This window comes from Giraffa tippelskirchi, chromosome 6, assembly GCF_054371585.1.
Source record: "Giraffa tippelskirchi isolate mGirTip1 chromosome 6, T2T-mGirTip1v1.2.pri, whole genome shotgun sequence".
NCBI classification, from domain to species: Eukaryota; Metazoa; Chordata; class Mammalia; order Artiodactyla; family Giraffidae; genus Giraffa; species Giraffa tippelskirchi.
Window position 1 is genome coordinate 81,360,718 of NC_137280.1, and position 15,460 is coordinate 81,376,177.

The 15,460-nt window shown below is 52.1% G+C and overlaps 1 protein-coding gene across 4 annotated transcripts; it reads left to right on the plus strand.

The window, feature by feature from the left end:
- The first annotated feature begins 227 nt into the window (after positions 1-227).
- On the plus strand, positions 228-8,201 carry TRIM11 (tripartite motif containing 11). 4 transcript variants are annotated; one of them, XM_081497815.1, is made up of 6 exons: positions 228-869; positions 3,070-3,165; positions 3,622-3,852; positions 5,670-5,692; positions 5,780-5,880; positions 6,387-8,201. In XM_081497815.1, exons 1-6 carry the CDS (start codon positions 462-464, stop codon positions 6,932-6,934), a joined length of 1,407 nt encoding a protein of 468 aa, XP_081353941.1. In that variant the 5' UTR covers positions 228-461; the 3' UTR covers positions 6,935-8,201. The 4 variants fall into 4 exon arrangements, with proteins under 4 accessions (XP_081353941.1, XP_081353942.1, XP_081353940.1 ...); XM_081497816.1 differs by having other exon boundaries at positions 3,625-3,852; XM_081497814.1 differs by lacking the exon at positions 5,670-5,692 and having other exon boundaries at positions 3,622-3,875.
- Positions 8,202-15,460: the final 7,259 nt, after the last annotated feature.

The window sequence follows — 15,460 nt, forward strand, 5'->3', positions numbered from 1 at the left end:
ACGTTTCCCGAGGTCCGAGGAAGAGAGCAGGTACCGCACATCCGCTGCACCCCAGAGAAGCCACGACCTCGCGCGCAGGTGGCGGCGACGACGCAAGGTCAGTGGGTGAGCAGCCTCCAATTGGGTGCCGCCGGAGGCCGCGTGACGGACCACGGCCAATCCGGAGCTACAGTGGGTGGTTCCAGAAGGGAGAAAGGCTGCTTCCTACTTCCGCTGCTGCTGAGCTTCCCTTCCTGCCTGCGGGATCCCCAGGCCCTAGCTTTTTGGAGCCATCGCAGTCCCGGAGCTCTACACCCCGCATCCTCGGACTCGAGACGCCTCGGACCCCGGAGACCCTGCGCCCCAAAGCTCCCCGAGCCCCCTGGTGCCCAGCACCGCGCGTCCCCGCCCCCTCCCCAGAGTCCCGGCAGCGGCCGCCCGACCCCGCGGAGAACGCGGCCCTCGTCCGCTCCATCGGGGCCATGGCCGCGCCCGACCTGTCGACCAACCTCCAAGAGGAGGCCACCTGCGCCATCTGCCTCGACTACTTCACGGACCCAGTGATGACCGACTGCGGCCACAACTTCTGCCGCGAGTGCATCCGGCGCTGCTGGGGCCAGCCCGAGGGCCCGTACGCCTGCCCCGAGTGCCGCGAGCTGTTCCCGCAGAGGAACCTGCGACCCAACCGCCCGCTCGCCAAGATGGCCGAGATGGCGCGGCGCCTGCACCCGCCGTCGCCCGTTCCGCAGGGAGTGTGCGCCGCGCACCGCGAGCCGCTGGCCTCCTTCTGCGGCGACGAGCTGCGCCTTCTGTGCGCGGCCTGCGAACGTTCCGGGGAGCACTGGGCGCACCGCGTGCGCCCGCTGCAGGACGCGGCCGAAGACCTTAAGGTGTGGGCAGGTCCCGGGCAGAGCACGGCTTGGCAGGGGATCGCCGCGGCGCGGGTCGGGGGCCCGGGCCTGGAGGGGGCGCATCCTGGCCGATGTCGTGGGCTCAGGTTCCAGCCTGCCTCGGGTCTCGGGGGGGGTGTGTAAGGGGGTGCAGCCTGTCCCAAACCAGCATGCTAGGGGGTTGGGGCACCGCCCACCAGTGAGGCGCTGGCCTAGGAACCTGGGCGTGGGGGGAGAGGGCGGAGAGGGGACGTGCTTTCTGAAGTCTGGGTCCCAAAGAGGCGGTGGGAGGGCTGTCCGGCGAGGGCGCTGGGCAGTTCTGGCTGATCATTGGCAGAGATGGAGTCGCGAGGAAGAGAAAGGGAGAAGGCAACCGAGAGGTGGCTGGTCCCAGATGGACGTGCATGGATGTGGACTCTGAGTTCTCAGAGGTTTGTGGGCAGAGTAGGGCTGTGGGGCCCAGGCCGGTGCTGAAGTTCTGATTAGGCCAGATGGGAAGGCAGCCAGGGAGCTGCTGGAGAGCCCCAGGCTGGGATCAACGTAGGATGGAGCCATTGCTCTGGGAGCCGGAGCCCACTAGTGTTTCCCATTTGGATACTCTGCCAGCAGACAAGGCAGGGCTCATCCCTGCTGTGAGCCCAGGCAGAGATGCCTTGTTTCTATGGAAATGTATTTCTTAAAATCCAAACTAACACCAGCACTCTCTGCTGAGAGCCTCAGGACAAACAGTTACCTGGCCAGCTGCCTGATACCTCCTTGGTCTGTGGCAGGTTTGCTTCTGAAACCCAAAGTATAAAGCCTGTGAGTGATATCTTTCAAACTTTTTGACTGATTTTCATTTCTCTTTATGGCCAGTGCTGTCTGCTGCTGAGGTGCCTCAAGTACACAGTTTAGTCAGCGTTAGGGTTGCTTTTCTATCATTATCATAGAATAAGCCTCTGGGACAACAGAATAAACCTATACCCAACCCACGTCACTGGGCTTGTCCTAACACGTTCTTGTAGTTTTTTCCCTCACTTTGAGGTGTAATATGCATACTTGAACGTCCACTCTTTATGTCTGTCTGGCAGATTTGCACTCCTGTCACTGAGTATCCTGGTCAGGGTGTGGATAGTGACCAGAAGAGCAGAGAATGACCAATAGCTCTCTAGAGGCCTCTTCCAGCCGAACTGATAAAGTCTCCCATGGGAGCACTTAACCCTCTCTGTCCCAAGGGAGGAAAAAAGCCTTTTCCTCTAGCGTATCATGTTCTGTAACTCAGGCTTGCAAATTAGAGTGACAGAAGAGATCAACAGGTGAAAAGGTAGACTCATCTCAGTGTCAGCAACTTGCCTCTGGGTGATGAGTGCTCTCCCCTTCTTGGTAGAGGTTAGACACCATTCTCTTGGAAAATGCTGAAAGGAGGAGAGCAGAGAGCTCTGGGTTTCTCAGTCATCTCAGCTCTAAATAATGTAGGTACCGTAGTGGCATGTTCTGGGATGTCATGACCCAATCTCCTTCACTGTTCTGGTGCTCACTTTTAGTGCTGGGGAAGATGCCCATCAGAGGGCTCTGGCTGGTATTTGCACAGCCCGGAAGTGCTGACTCCACAAAGTGCAGCCTCTCGGGGCCCTGGTGTGTCTAGAACAGAGAGAACAGTAGAAACCCCACGAGTGCCGCTGTGGTCACTCTTGTGATAGTCCTTTAGGCCTTCTGGCTTTACAGGGTGCCAAATGTGTCATAAACAGGGTTGAAGTCAGTGTCAGGCATAGGCCTGAAATCAGGACCAAGGAGCTGGATACAAATGTAGCCCGTCCTGCCATGTGTTCTAGTCAGCTGAAATCCAGCAAGCCCAGTCCAGGCAGAGAGAAGTGACGGGGTTTGGAAGAAAGAAGGTGGTGATGCGGTGAAAACTGGGTTGTGGGAATGTTGCCCTGAGATGAGGGATGCATGGGAACCACAGAAGAAAGAAAATTCAGCCAAGGGGCAGTAGCAGGAGCACCATGCTTGTGAGGACAATGGTGGGAGGGCCACACCAGTTAGAGGGCATCTCCTGGCAAATTTGAGTTTGCGACTTACCATGTCCCAGACCCATTTTTCCACTACTGGTCCCTGCCAGCTGAGTTCAGGCTTAGTTGGAGTGGAGCAGGTGGGAGCATGCATAAGAGCCAGCCTGGAGGCCTTGCCTGGCGGGGGTCACTCTGGCCTCACCTCCCTGCAGAACAAGCTGGAGAAATCCCTGGAGCATCTGCGGAAGCAAATGGAGGACGCGCTACTGTTCCAGGCCCAAGCGGAGGAGACCTGCTCCCTGTGGCAGGCAGGTGGCTAGGCGCCCAGTGTGGGCAGGGCTGGGGGTATGAGGGCCCCCACCACAGGACTCTGCTGCTCACATTCAGCCTCATGCTGCTCCTCAGGCAGCACTCTTGCTCCAGACCCCATGCATAACCCAACTCAGGGTGGGTTTGGCACTTGGGAATGGGTGTCAGGGAGGGCCAGGCATGGGGGGTCCCAGGTGGTGGGTTTGAGGCTTGGGGAGGGAGAGGTATGGGGGCGATCCCAGATCGTGGCTTTGAGGGTTGGGGAAATGGAAATTGGGAATGCGTTGGGTGGTAAGGTGGGGATTTGGGGGGATACTCAGTCCCTCTGGGTTTGTTGGGTGGCCCTGGTGGTGCAGTGCTTTGGGGTCAGGAAGGAGTGGGTGTGGGGGACCCCAGATGAGGGATCAGTGAGGCTCCAGGTCCCAGGCCCTCAGCCATCCTCCTGGCCCCCACAGAAGATGGTGGAGACCCAGCGGCAGAATGTACTGACAGAGTTTGAGAGGCTGCGCCGTCTGCTTGTGGAGGAGGAGCAGCTGCTGCTGCAGAGGCTAGAAGAGGAGGAGCTGGAGGTGCTGCCCCCATTGAGGGAGAGCGCAGCCCGGCTTGGACAGCAGAGCGCCCAGCTGGCCGAGCTGATCACCGAGCTGGAGGGCCGCTGCCAGCTGCCTGCACTGGGGCTGTTGCAGGTGAGCTGGCACCCATTCTGGGGGTGGGCGTGTGGGGTCTCAGGGGAAGGCCAGGCATGGGAATGGAGAACAGGAAAGTGGGGGAAGCATTGTACCGAGAAAACTGACTACCTTGATGCTTGCCTGGACCTCCCAAGTCAAAAGCTAGTCACCTCCCTGTGAAACATGGAGAGTAGACCCCAGTGCTGAGCTGCATGGAACTGCCTGTTTGGGAGCCCTCCTGGAGACTGGCCAGGCCACAGGGTGGGTGGCATTCCAGGATCCAGAGCCACTGGGTCACCACCCAGCTCTCTGAAGGTTTGGGCCCACTGGGCTGAGAGGAAAAGCCAGCAGGTCTCCTATAGTGATTCCTGCATGGGCCCAGTGCTGCCCCTGAGAATCTGCTGGACTCCTGGCCCAAGCAATTTGTGCCCTCAGGTGGGAGTGAGGACACTGCATGTCCAGTCCAGGGGGCTTCCTGCAGGAGGTGACCCTCCTTGGAGCTTCAGAGCCGAGTGAACCTTTAAGGACCAGCTTCAGGCTGCCATCCTAGGGCTAAAACCTTTCTTTGGCCTTTGCTGAAACAACAAGTGATTTTTAAGCCTGGCAAGCAGGAAGAATCCTGGGCAAGTGTGTGGCGGGGATTGAGGGAAGTCAGCAGAGGTCAGTAAAGTGGAGGCTAGGCAGGCAGCTAGGGGATGATAAGGAGCAGCCCTCAAAGATGAGTGAATGGTGCTGGAAAAGCTGCAGGAAGCAGAGGCTCTAGAGGGAGGACAGATTGGTCCAGGAAGTAAGATGAGAACCGCAGATTTATATAAAATGCAGTGTGGGGTCTCAGTTGAGATCTCTCAGTGAGGGATTGACCTCAGATGGCCTGGCTGCATTTCCTGCCTTTCACTCCCTTTTGCCTTTTTCTTACTAGCCCATCTGCCCCCGCTGCTCACCACTGCTCCCCTACCTTCCCTACATGCTCATATCTCCTGGCCCCTGGCCTTTGTCATCCTCTCAGTTCCTGTTCACCTGACTGGCTGGCTGCAGGAAAGATGCCCCCCCATTCTCCCCCACCCCCTCACCCCCAACCCCAGAGCTTCCCTTTGCCTGTTCTAGGGGAAGAGCAGCCCTGGGTAGCACCATGTTTACTGAGGCATGTGGAGGAGGTCAGGTGGGCTGACTCTTGGCCCACAGTGTTGGTCAGGAGACCTGCTGCAGGGAGTGCCTTGGATCTGGGGACACACAATCATTTTATGACACTTGAGTAAAACATTCTCACGTATCGTCATGAGAGAGGAGTATCCAGGCAGGGAGGCCTTATCAGGAAAGTCAGCTATGAGTGGGGACCTGAGGGATGGCAGCCGGTGCAGGCTGGGTGGGAGCACCTGTAGGACAGGTGGGCAGAGACCACAGACACCAGACAACCAGCTGCCTAGTGCCTGGGAGGCAGGAAGTGTTAGGCTGATAGAGGCATGGCTCCGGGCTAAGGTGGAGACAGCCTTCAACCTCTGGTGGGGTCCGGACCCCACCCCACCTCACCTCACCTCTTCTGGCACCCAGGGGTGCCTAGGGCTCTGTGGGTAAGTGGGCTGGCAGCCAAATCCCCTGTGCCCTCCAGGCATGTGAAGGGGATGTAGCCAGGTCTGCAGGGCTGGATGTGCCCAGAGCTTCTCTCCTGTGACCTCATGCCTGACTCAGGGCAGCTCCAGGGTGGTTTCCCACCACATCAGACTATGTGTCCATGTCCATCCAGGAGGTTTGGGGGCACTCTGGTGTAGGGCCAGGCTGGGGTGAGGGGAGCCCTGAGACCAGGAGACGGGTGCTGATGCTATGTGTCTCTCCCACAGGATATCAGGGACACCCTGCGCAGGTAGGAGCTTCGGACTCTTCCCCAGGGAAGGTGGGCAGGGTTCATGGTGGGCCCACCGCAGGGGTGACATCTGCACTGCCCCTGCAGAGTCCAGGACGTGAAGCTACAGCCTCCCGAGGTGGTACCCATGGAGATGAGGACCGTGTGCAGGGTCCCTGGGCTGGTGGAGGCCTTGCGGAGGTTCCGAGGTGAGTGCTGTGCACAGGCCAGGGGATCCCACCTGCTGTCTCCAGATCAGAGAGGGTATCAGTCCTGAGCTTCTGCTGGTGGCCTGGGGTAGAACAGCACGCAAGCTCCCAGTTCATGGATGAGAAACTAGGAAGGATCAAGGCCCTTAGGCAGATAAGATAGCAAGCCAGATCCAAACTTTTCCCTGATGTATTTAGGAAGAGCAGAAATACCAGAGCACCTGTGGGGACCCCAGCCTTGGGGATCCTGCTGCCCTGGAACATACACACTTCCCTCTGGGGACAGAAAGAACTCAGGACTTCTTTCTGTCCTCTAAAGGAGGAGGAATCACAAGGAAGCATGAACTACTTTCTAGAATGTTCCAAGATACAACTCAAAGTGATTGAGTAACCTTTTTGAGTGGGAAGGGGTGTGGTCAGTTTGTGGTCAGTCACAAGCTGTGACTGCAAGGGTATAGGGATCTGAAGCAGACAGCTGGGAGGGTTGACCACTGCTGTGTCTGCAGGGGACATGACCCTGGATCCTGACACAGCCAACCCTGAGCTGGTGCTGTCCGAGGACAGGAGGAGCGTGCGGCGGGGGGACCTGCGGCAGGCCCTGCCCGACAGCCCCGAGCGGTTCGACCCTGGGCCTTGTGTGCTGGGCCGGGAGCCCCTGACCTCGGGCCGCCACTACTGGGAGGTGGAGGTGGGGGAGCGGGCCAGCTGGGCCCTGGGTGTCTGCAGAGAGACCGCCAACCGCAAGGAGAAGGGCGAGCTGTTTGCTGGTAATGGCTTCTGGATCCTGGTGTTCCTGGGAAGCTACTACAACTCCTCCGAGCGAGCTTTTGCTCCTCTCCGAGATCCACCCCGGCGCGTGGGCATCTTTCTGGACTACGAGGCTGGACACCTGTCCTTCTACAGTGCCAATGATGGATCACTCTTGTATACCTTTCCTGAGACGCCCTTCTCGGGGACCCTGCGGGCCCTCTTCTCTCCTCTGTCCAGCAGCCCGACCCCTATGACCATCTGCAGGCTGAAAGGTGGGCTTGGGGACATGCTGGCTCCCCAATGAGCAGGCCTCTTGCAGCCCCTTGTCCTGCCTTCTGAGTCTGTGAGATGCTTGGAAAACCCAAGGGGAGGGTGCTTGTCCTCTGAGCTATGGAAAGCACCCATAGTACCACTCAGATCCGAGGAGCAAACTGAACTCTGTCACTGCCACTCTCAGGAAGCCATGGGTGAGTGTGTGCAGGCTGGGCTCTCCTCCCCCTGGGACCCTGCAAGGTCACCAGGTGCTGAGACCGCATTCACCAGTGCATCACACCCACAGTCCTTTGCAGAGCCTGGGGCCCTGGTAGCTCTGGTTCCAGGAGCCTCGGCAGCCTGCCCTGTGTAGCCTCTGTCTGGGGTAAGAGACAAGAGCCTGCAGAATTTACTCAGGCTGCAGTGTGAGCCCCCCAGACCCTGGGGCCACTCCTTGAGAAAGCTACTATCTTGTGAGACTGCTGGCCAAGAGGTGGTTCAAAGCCCACCAACCTGACTTGGGGTCTGGTCCAAACTGCTGGGGAAGTCTGTGGTTGTCTCCGATTAATTGAGGGTGCATCAGAGTCCTCAGGTGACAGGTGATATGGAGAGGGAGTCATTGAATAAAGGGTTGATTAACTAGGACGCACAGAGGTCCTCAAATTCCCCTGAGCGTGGCCCACCCAGGGCTTCTGGAGAAAGGTCCTTCCTTGGTCCCCAGCGCAGAGGTTCAGTTCTAGGAGTTCTGAGTGCATGGAAGTGAGTGTGAAGCTCAGAAAGGACACAGCTTCCACCTGAGTGGCACTGAGAAGAGCAGGCTGGCCTTGCCCTCTCATGTGTGTCTCTTCAGTGACCCATGGGGCTATCCCTGAACTCAGAACCCAGAGTGTCATTCCTGCCTGGGGGAGGGCGTGAGGCCACAGAGAGCCCTGGCTTACAGAATCCAGGATTCATGTTTGCTTTAAGTTTTGACACTTCTTCACCCTTCTTGACAAGGTGTGATGCCAGTGTCTCTGCACCCCTAGATTTTGATTAATTGTAAGGGCCATTTTCATAATAAATAAACTAACAGTTGTCCTTAAGGTTGGAGGGTGGGGAAGTCCTCCAGAGGGCCCACCCTTGGGGAGGGGATGCAAAAGCAGGATGCTCACTGGCCAAGTCAGGGATGCAGCTGCTGCCCACACAAGCACAGCAACTCCCAGATACCATCTCCCTGTTCTTTGACTCAGCACGTGTGTTTATTTCCTGCGGGTACTGTGGGGATTTTTTCCTTTTTACAGATAACCTGATAAAACATTTCCTGTGTTCCACTGTGTTCAGTAGCCAGTACTTTCTCGTTTACTTATTTACTTACTCATTCTCCCATTCTTGGGCTTTTTTGTTATTGTGGCTATATATACACCACTTTTGAATATCTTTAACAGCCATTCCTTCAAATTACATACAGCAGGGGGAAGTATTTTCCCAGTTGAGTCAGGGGTCTGGCCTTTTTGTTTTTGGTGGGGGGTGGGGAGGCTAGAATATTATTCCCATATGATTTCCCAAGTAACTGGGCCCACTGCTTCATTTCCTCCTGGAAATCTGAGCATACTATTTGGTTCCTGCCTGGAGAAAGATTCGGATTTTAAGGTTTGGGACTTCAACAATGGCTTTTGGGAACTTAGTCTGTGGAACAGCCTCGTGGGTTTAATGTATGAGTATAGAACTGCTGCCAGGACACCAAGATACTTCTGGCTTCAGCTTTCAAACAAAGCTGAACACAAGTGTGGGAGAGGAAAAATCATTTTCCCCCAACCCTTCTGAGTTCTTGGCTGAGACCTTGTAATAAAAAATAACAGAATAGTAAAAGTTTATTGACACATATGCCTCAGGAATGCATAGAAGAAGCCCCAGGAAAATGAGTGACTTTGAACAGCAGCTTAGATCTCTGGCTTAGATACCATTTCAACAAAGAACAATGTTCATGGAGAAGTGACAAGACAGGGAAAGCAGCCTCAGGCTTCCAAGGGTAACAAAACATGCGGGTAAACTGATGGTAGCTAAGGCTAGTTAGGATGGTTTGTTACATGTAGATTCCCATCCCCTCAATCTCTAAACTGATACAATCTTGAGTCTCCAAATCTTTCCTGTGGGGGGTGGGGTGGGCAGAGATACCTCTGAAAATGTATGTCCTGGTTTTAGACAGAAGGGGAAAGGCAGGGACCTTGTATTTGCTTCTTAAACACCTTCACCTCACAATAATTGTTACCAAACCAAACTTGGGTTGGCTTGCCAACGAGCAGTAAAGCCAGTCGCTAACCCTGGGTAGTGAAGGAAAATGCAGTAATTATTGTAAAGGCACCAATACGAGGAGGGCAGGGGGCTCTAAAACCCCAAACTCCCCCTGAAGGGTTTCAGCAAGGCATTTTTAAAGGCCTGGTGAGGGAGCGGGGATCTCGGGGTATGCGATCGTCTTGTGCACACAGTTCTCTGGTTGATGGTGAGATGGCAGAGTGGTTAATATTAGCCAGCCTTAGGCTCCAGTAGGTCTAGGGGTCCAGATCATCAAGTAGTTTCTTCCATTTGATTGTTTAGCATCTGTAAAAACAATTCAGGGACTCTGCATCAGATACTGTTATTTGTGAACTTCAGAGAGGAACCGCAGCAGAGGACATGGGGGAAGGCCCTGTCCCGAGAAAGCCCCATAGGGTCTGCTTGGTTACATAATCTATGGCAAATGAGATGTTTTGAGGTGATATCTGCTACCCTCCACCAGTTGAGAGGAAAAAAAAAAAATGAGCTTCACTGACACCTATTGGCAAACAGACTGATTTTCAGCTTTACAAATATGCCTGCATCCCAGGGGGTGCCACCCAGGGTTCTAGGCTGAGAGAGACCACAAAGAACATGCAGGCTCATGGACGTGAGCTGAAATCTAGTGAGTGATGGGTAACACTGACGGATCCTACAGTGGGTGAGCCCCTACACCAGCAGTAGATATCTACGTTGGCAGTCAGTGCTAGCAGTTGGTGATTCCCATATTAGCATGACATTAGCAATAAATGGTTTACACCAGCAGTTGATCTCCTACACTAGGAGTAGCTGAGGTAGGACTGTCAGTTGGTGAGCTCTTACTTGGGTAGTCAATGAGCATTCTGGAGGAAAAGCTGGATGAATGTAGAGTCAGCCAGGGCAGTATAGCATGTGTCAGCCATTTCTGGGGCTTCAAAACAACCATAAGTATTGCCTTGTTGTTAGCTGCTAAGTTACATCCAATTCTTGTGATCCAGTGAACTGTAGCCTGCCAGACTCCTCTGCCCATGAGATTTCCCAGGCAAGCATATTGGAGAGGGTTGCCACTTCCTTCTCCAGGGGATCTTCCTGACCCAGGGATCAAACCTGTGTCTCCTGCATTGGCAGGTAGATTCTTTACCAGTGAGCCATCAGGGAATCCCAAGTATTGCCTACCAAGTTTTAAAATGCCCAGCACCCCTCTTCCCACATGACTCTGCAGAACAACGGGGAAACAGGAAAAGTGAAGAGAAGCATTTTGGGTTGAAAGTGAAAGTGTTATTTGCCCAGTCATGTCTGACCCTATAAACTGTAGCTCACCAGGCTCCTCTGTCCATGGGATTCTCCAGGCAAGAATACTGGAGTGGGTTGCCATTTCCTTCTTCAGGGGGTCTTCCCCACCCAGGGATCAAACCCAGGTCAGGTCAGTGCTTGAAAAGCAAATATTCAGGATGGCATGATGGAGACCTCAGATCGGAGGGAGTAGCTACTACAATACTAAAGGCATTAGTAAGTAGTCATGTATGGATGTGAGAGTTGGACCATATAGAAAGCTGAGCGCTGAAAAATTGATGCTTTTGAACTGTGGTGTTGGAGAAGACTCTTGAGAGTCCCTTGGACAGCAAGAGATCAAACCAGTCAATCTTTAAGGATCAGTCCTGAATATTCATTGGAGGGACTGATGCTGAAGCTGAAACTCCAATGCTTTGGCCACCTGATGCAAAGAACTGACTTATTGGAAAAGACCCTGATGCTGGGAAAGATTAAAGGCAGGAGAAGGGGACGACAAAGGATAAGGTGGCTGGATGGCATCACCAACTTGATGGACTTGAGTTTAAGCAAGCTCCAGGAGTTGGTGATGGACAGGGAGGGCTTGCATGCTGCAGTCCATGGGGTCGCAAAGAGTTGGATATGACTGAGTGACTGAACAACAGCAACAGTTGCTTTACACTTCTGTTAGTTTCTGTTGTACTGCAGAGGGAATCAGCCCTACATATACATATGTCCCTCTTGGATTCCCATCCCATTCACGTCACCACAGAGCACTGAGGAGAGTTCCCTGTGCTATACAGTCAGTTCCCATTAGTTATTTATTTTATACATAATACTGTATATATGTCGATCCCAATGTCCCAATTCATCGTACTCCACCTTTTCTCCTTGGTATCCATAGGTTTGTTCTCTACATCCGTGTCTCTGTCTCTGCTTTTCAGATAAGCTCATTGATAGCATTTTCCGAGATCCCACGTATATGCATTAATATTCAGTATTTGTTTTTCTGCCTTGCTTCACTCTGTATGACAGACTCTTAAGTCCATTGACATCCCTGAAAATGATATTTTCTTTCCCTTTTATGGCTGAAGTATGGTCAAAGGAATATTTAAGACAAAAACAGCCCCCCTCGGTCTATATGGGTGGTCAGTCTCTTGTCAGTCCCTTTTACTTCCTCACCTAAACGTCTCATGGGCATGTAATGTGTCCACAAAGCCAGATTAAAAGACAAAGGGTCCTTTTTCACTTGTTTCCTCCACATTTACTCACGTCTCACAGCAAGTCTTTGTGGTACCATCCCATTTCACGCCTGAAACAACAGGGTAAGAGAGCTTGGTCGTAAAACAGCTGGGATTTTAAATAACTCCTAAGGCCTCATTGTTTTACTCTCAGCTTCACTCATAAATGTGTATGCATGCATGCTAAGTTGCTTCAGTTGTGTCTTACTCTGTGTGACTCTATGGACTGTCAGCCCCCAGGCTCCTCTGTCCATGGGATTCTCCAGGCAAAAATACTGGAGTGGGTTGCTATTCCCTTCATTAGGGGATCTTCCCAACCCAGGGATCGAATTGGCCTTTCTTACATCTGCATTGGCAGGAGGGTTTTTACCACTAGTTCTACCTGAGAAGTCCCTTGTAAATGTGCAATTCAGTGGTTTTCATTAACTTCCCGTGGAGCAGTGCACATTGTGTCACTCTTGGCTCATGTTGGAATCGTTCCTGGAACAGATCATGGCCGGCGACCTGCAGGGCGAGGCCTCCCACCCCGCACCCACGTCTTTTGGCCGCACTGGCTGCGGCCCGCCTACGGAAGCAGTGCCCCCAGTATACGCAAGTCCTGAGGACTACCCAGCCGGCGGTTCCGAGAGCACCGCAGGCAGTATCCTCACCACCTGCACCCAGGCGCCTGGAGCTGCGAGGGTCTAGGACTCATCAGTCCTATCTGCGCAGCGTGCTACTGCTGGATTCCTGACGCCCGGGACCTCTCGCACACATCCGGAATCCTGGGAGTCTCCAGGCTCTTCCTGTTCTCGGTGGAGCCGCATGTACCGCTTGCCTACTCTGTGCGCATTCCTGTTGGAGACCCCCAGCCCCCGTTCCTGTCGCGTCCAGCACTCCTCCGCATCTATCCCAGGCCCCGCCATGCTCCCCCTTTGGTGCCCCACACCTCCTTCCAGTGCCCTGAGCCCTCTGCCTCTCCTTGTCCCGCGGGCCGTCCTAGGTCCTCACAGCCTCTGTGCGGCCCCGTCTGCCCCCACCCGCAGTCCCGCGTGCCGCATCCCCAAACCCCCACATTTCCCACCTCTCATGTCTCTCAGCTCACGCCTCCTGATAGAGATGGCGCAGAGCACCTGTGAGCCCATCTAACCTCCTGCCCGATGACCCTCTGTTCCATCCCTTCCCGGGTTACCTGCTCTGGACCCTGCCAAGCCCAAGTCTTCCTGTCACTCGTTTTTAATACCACTTATTGCGGTATAATTTTCACACCTTAAAATTCAGCTGCTTCAAACGTGCAATTCAATGATTTCTAATAAATCCATCACCAAAATCCACTATTAGAGCATTTGTATCACCTCAAAGAGACGCCTCCTACCTATTTCTAGTCTGTGTATTACATAACTGATTTTCAAATGTCAAACCAACCTTACATTCCTGGGATAAATCCCATCTGACTCTTTTCAATATGTTACTGAATTCCATTTGCTAATGTTTTATTCAGAACTTTTTACATTCATACTTAAGACAGATAGTGGCCTGTAGTTTTCTTGTGGTGTCTTTGTTCCCTACATTGTTTTCTGAAAGAGTTTGTGAATGATTGCTGTTGTTTGTTTGTTCAGTGTTTTGTGGATTCTTCAATGAAGCCATCAGATTCTAGGCTTCTCTTTGTGGGAAAATTTTAAACTATTTTATTTGTTAGGGCCCGCTCAGATTTTTCATACCTTAAGTGATTTTTGTCTTTCTAGGAATTTGCCTGTTTCATCTAAGCTGTCTAATTTCCTGACATAAAGTTGTTCAGAGAATTCCCTTATTATCACTTTAATTATTAAAAAGTTGGTAATAATGTTTCCTCTTTCATTTTGGCAATTTGTGCCTTTTTTTCCTTGGTTAGTAAAACTAACATTTTGTTTAAAATCTTTTTTTATTTTTTCAAAGAACAACTTTTGATTTTATTTGATATTCTCTATTTTCTTTCTTTTTATTTCAATGATTTCCATCATCATCTTTGTTATTTCCTTCTTTTTGCTTGCTTTGGGTTCAGGTTTTCTTCTTTTTCTATTTTTCTTGAAGTTGAAGGTTCAGTTCAGTTCAGTTCAGTTCAATCACTCAGTCATGTCCTACTCATTGCAACCCCATGGACTGCAGCATGCCAGGCTTCCTTGTTCATCACCAACTCCCGGAGCCTGCTCAAACTCATGTCTGTTGAGTCGGTAATGCCATCCAACCATCTCATCCTTTGTTGTCCTCTTCTCCTCCTGCATTCAATCTTTCCCAGCATCAGTGTCTTTTCCAATGAGTCAGTTCTTCACATCAGGTGGCCAAAGTATTGGAGTTTCAACTTCAGCATCAGTCCTTCCAGTGAACATTCAGGACTAATTTCCTTTAGGATTGACTGGTTTGATCTCCTTGCAGTCCAAGGGACTCTCAAGAGTCTTCTCCAACATCACAGTTCAAAAGCATGAATTCTTCAGTGCTCAGCTTTCTTTATGGTCCAACTCTCACATCCATACAGGACTACTGGAAAAACCATAGCTTTGACTAGATGGACCTTTGTTGACAAAGTAATGTCTCTGCTTTTTAATATGCTGTTTAGGTTGGTCATAACTTTTCTTCCAAGGAGCAAGTGTCTTTTAATTTCATGGCTGCAGTCACCATCTGTAGTGATTTTGGAGCCCCCAAAATAAAGTCTGTCACTGTTTCCATTGTTTCCCCATCTATTTGCCATGAAGTGATGGGACCAAATGCCATGATCTTAGTTTTCTGATTGTTGAGTTTTAAGCCAACTTTTTCACTCTCCTATTTCACTTTCATTAAGAGGCTCTTTAGTTCTTCTTAGCTTTCTGCCATAAGGGTGGTGTTGTCTGCATATCTGAGGTTATTGATATTTCTCCCGGCAATCTTGATTCCAGCTTGTGTTTCATCCAGCCTGGCACTTTGCCTGATTTTCTCTGCATTTAAGTTAAATAAACAGGGTGACAATATATAGCCTTGACGTACTCCTCTCCCTATTTGGCACCAGTCTATTGTTCCATGTTCAGTTCTAACTGTTGCTTCCTGACCTGCATACCGATTTCTCAAGAAGAAGGTAAGGTGGTCTGGTATTCCCATCTCTTTAAGAATTTTCCAGTTTGTTGTGATCCACACAGTCAAACGGAGAAGGCAATGGCACCCCACTCCAGTACTCTTGCCTGGAAAATCCCATGGACGGAGGAGCCTGGTAGGCTACAGTCCATGGGGACGCTAAGAGTCGGACACGACTGAGCAACTTCACTTTCACTTTTCCCTTTCATGCACTGGAGAAGGAAATGGCAACCCACTCCAGTATTCTTGCCTGGAGAATCCTAGGGATGGCGGAGCCTGGTGAGCTGCCGTCTATGGGGTCTCACAGAGTCGGACACGACTGAAGCAACTTAGCAGCAGCAACACAGTCAAAGGCTTTGGTGTAGTCAATAAAGCAGAAGTAGATGTTTTTCTGAAGGAGAGACAGAAATAGATACAGAGATAGACAAAGATACAGAGACAGAGATACAGAGATAGAAGAGACAGAGACACAGGAAGACACTGGCAGTCCTGGGAGACCACAGGGGTGCCTAGCAGGTCATGGAATGACTTGGGCAGACAGAGGACGATATAGAAGGACACCAGATGGTACTCCATGTGCATTGATGGGGATGCTGTTGAACAGTTGTGACATCAATCATTTAAAAAATCCCATTGGGGAAACCCAGAGAGAGATCTTAACAGCCCCAATGCTGAGACAAATTTCCCCAAACAGACCATTTCTCTCCCACCTGGAGCTCTGCTCCAACTGTGCCTCT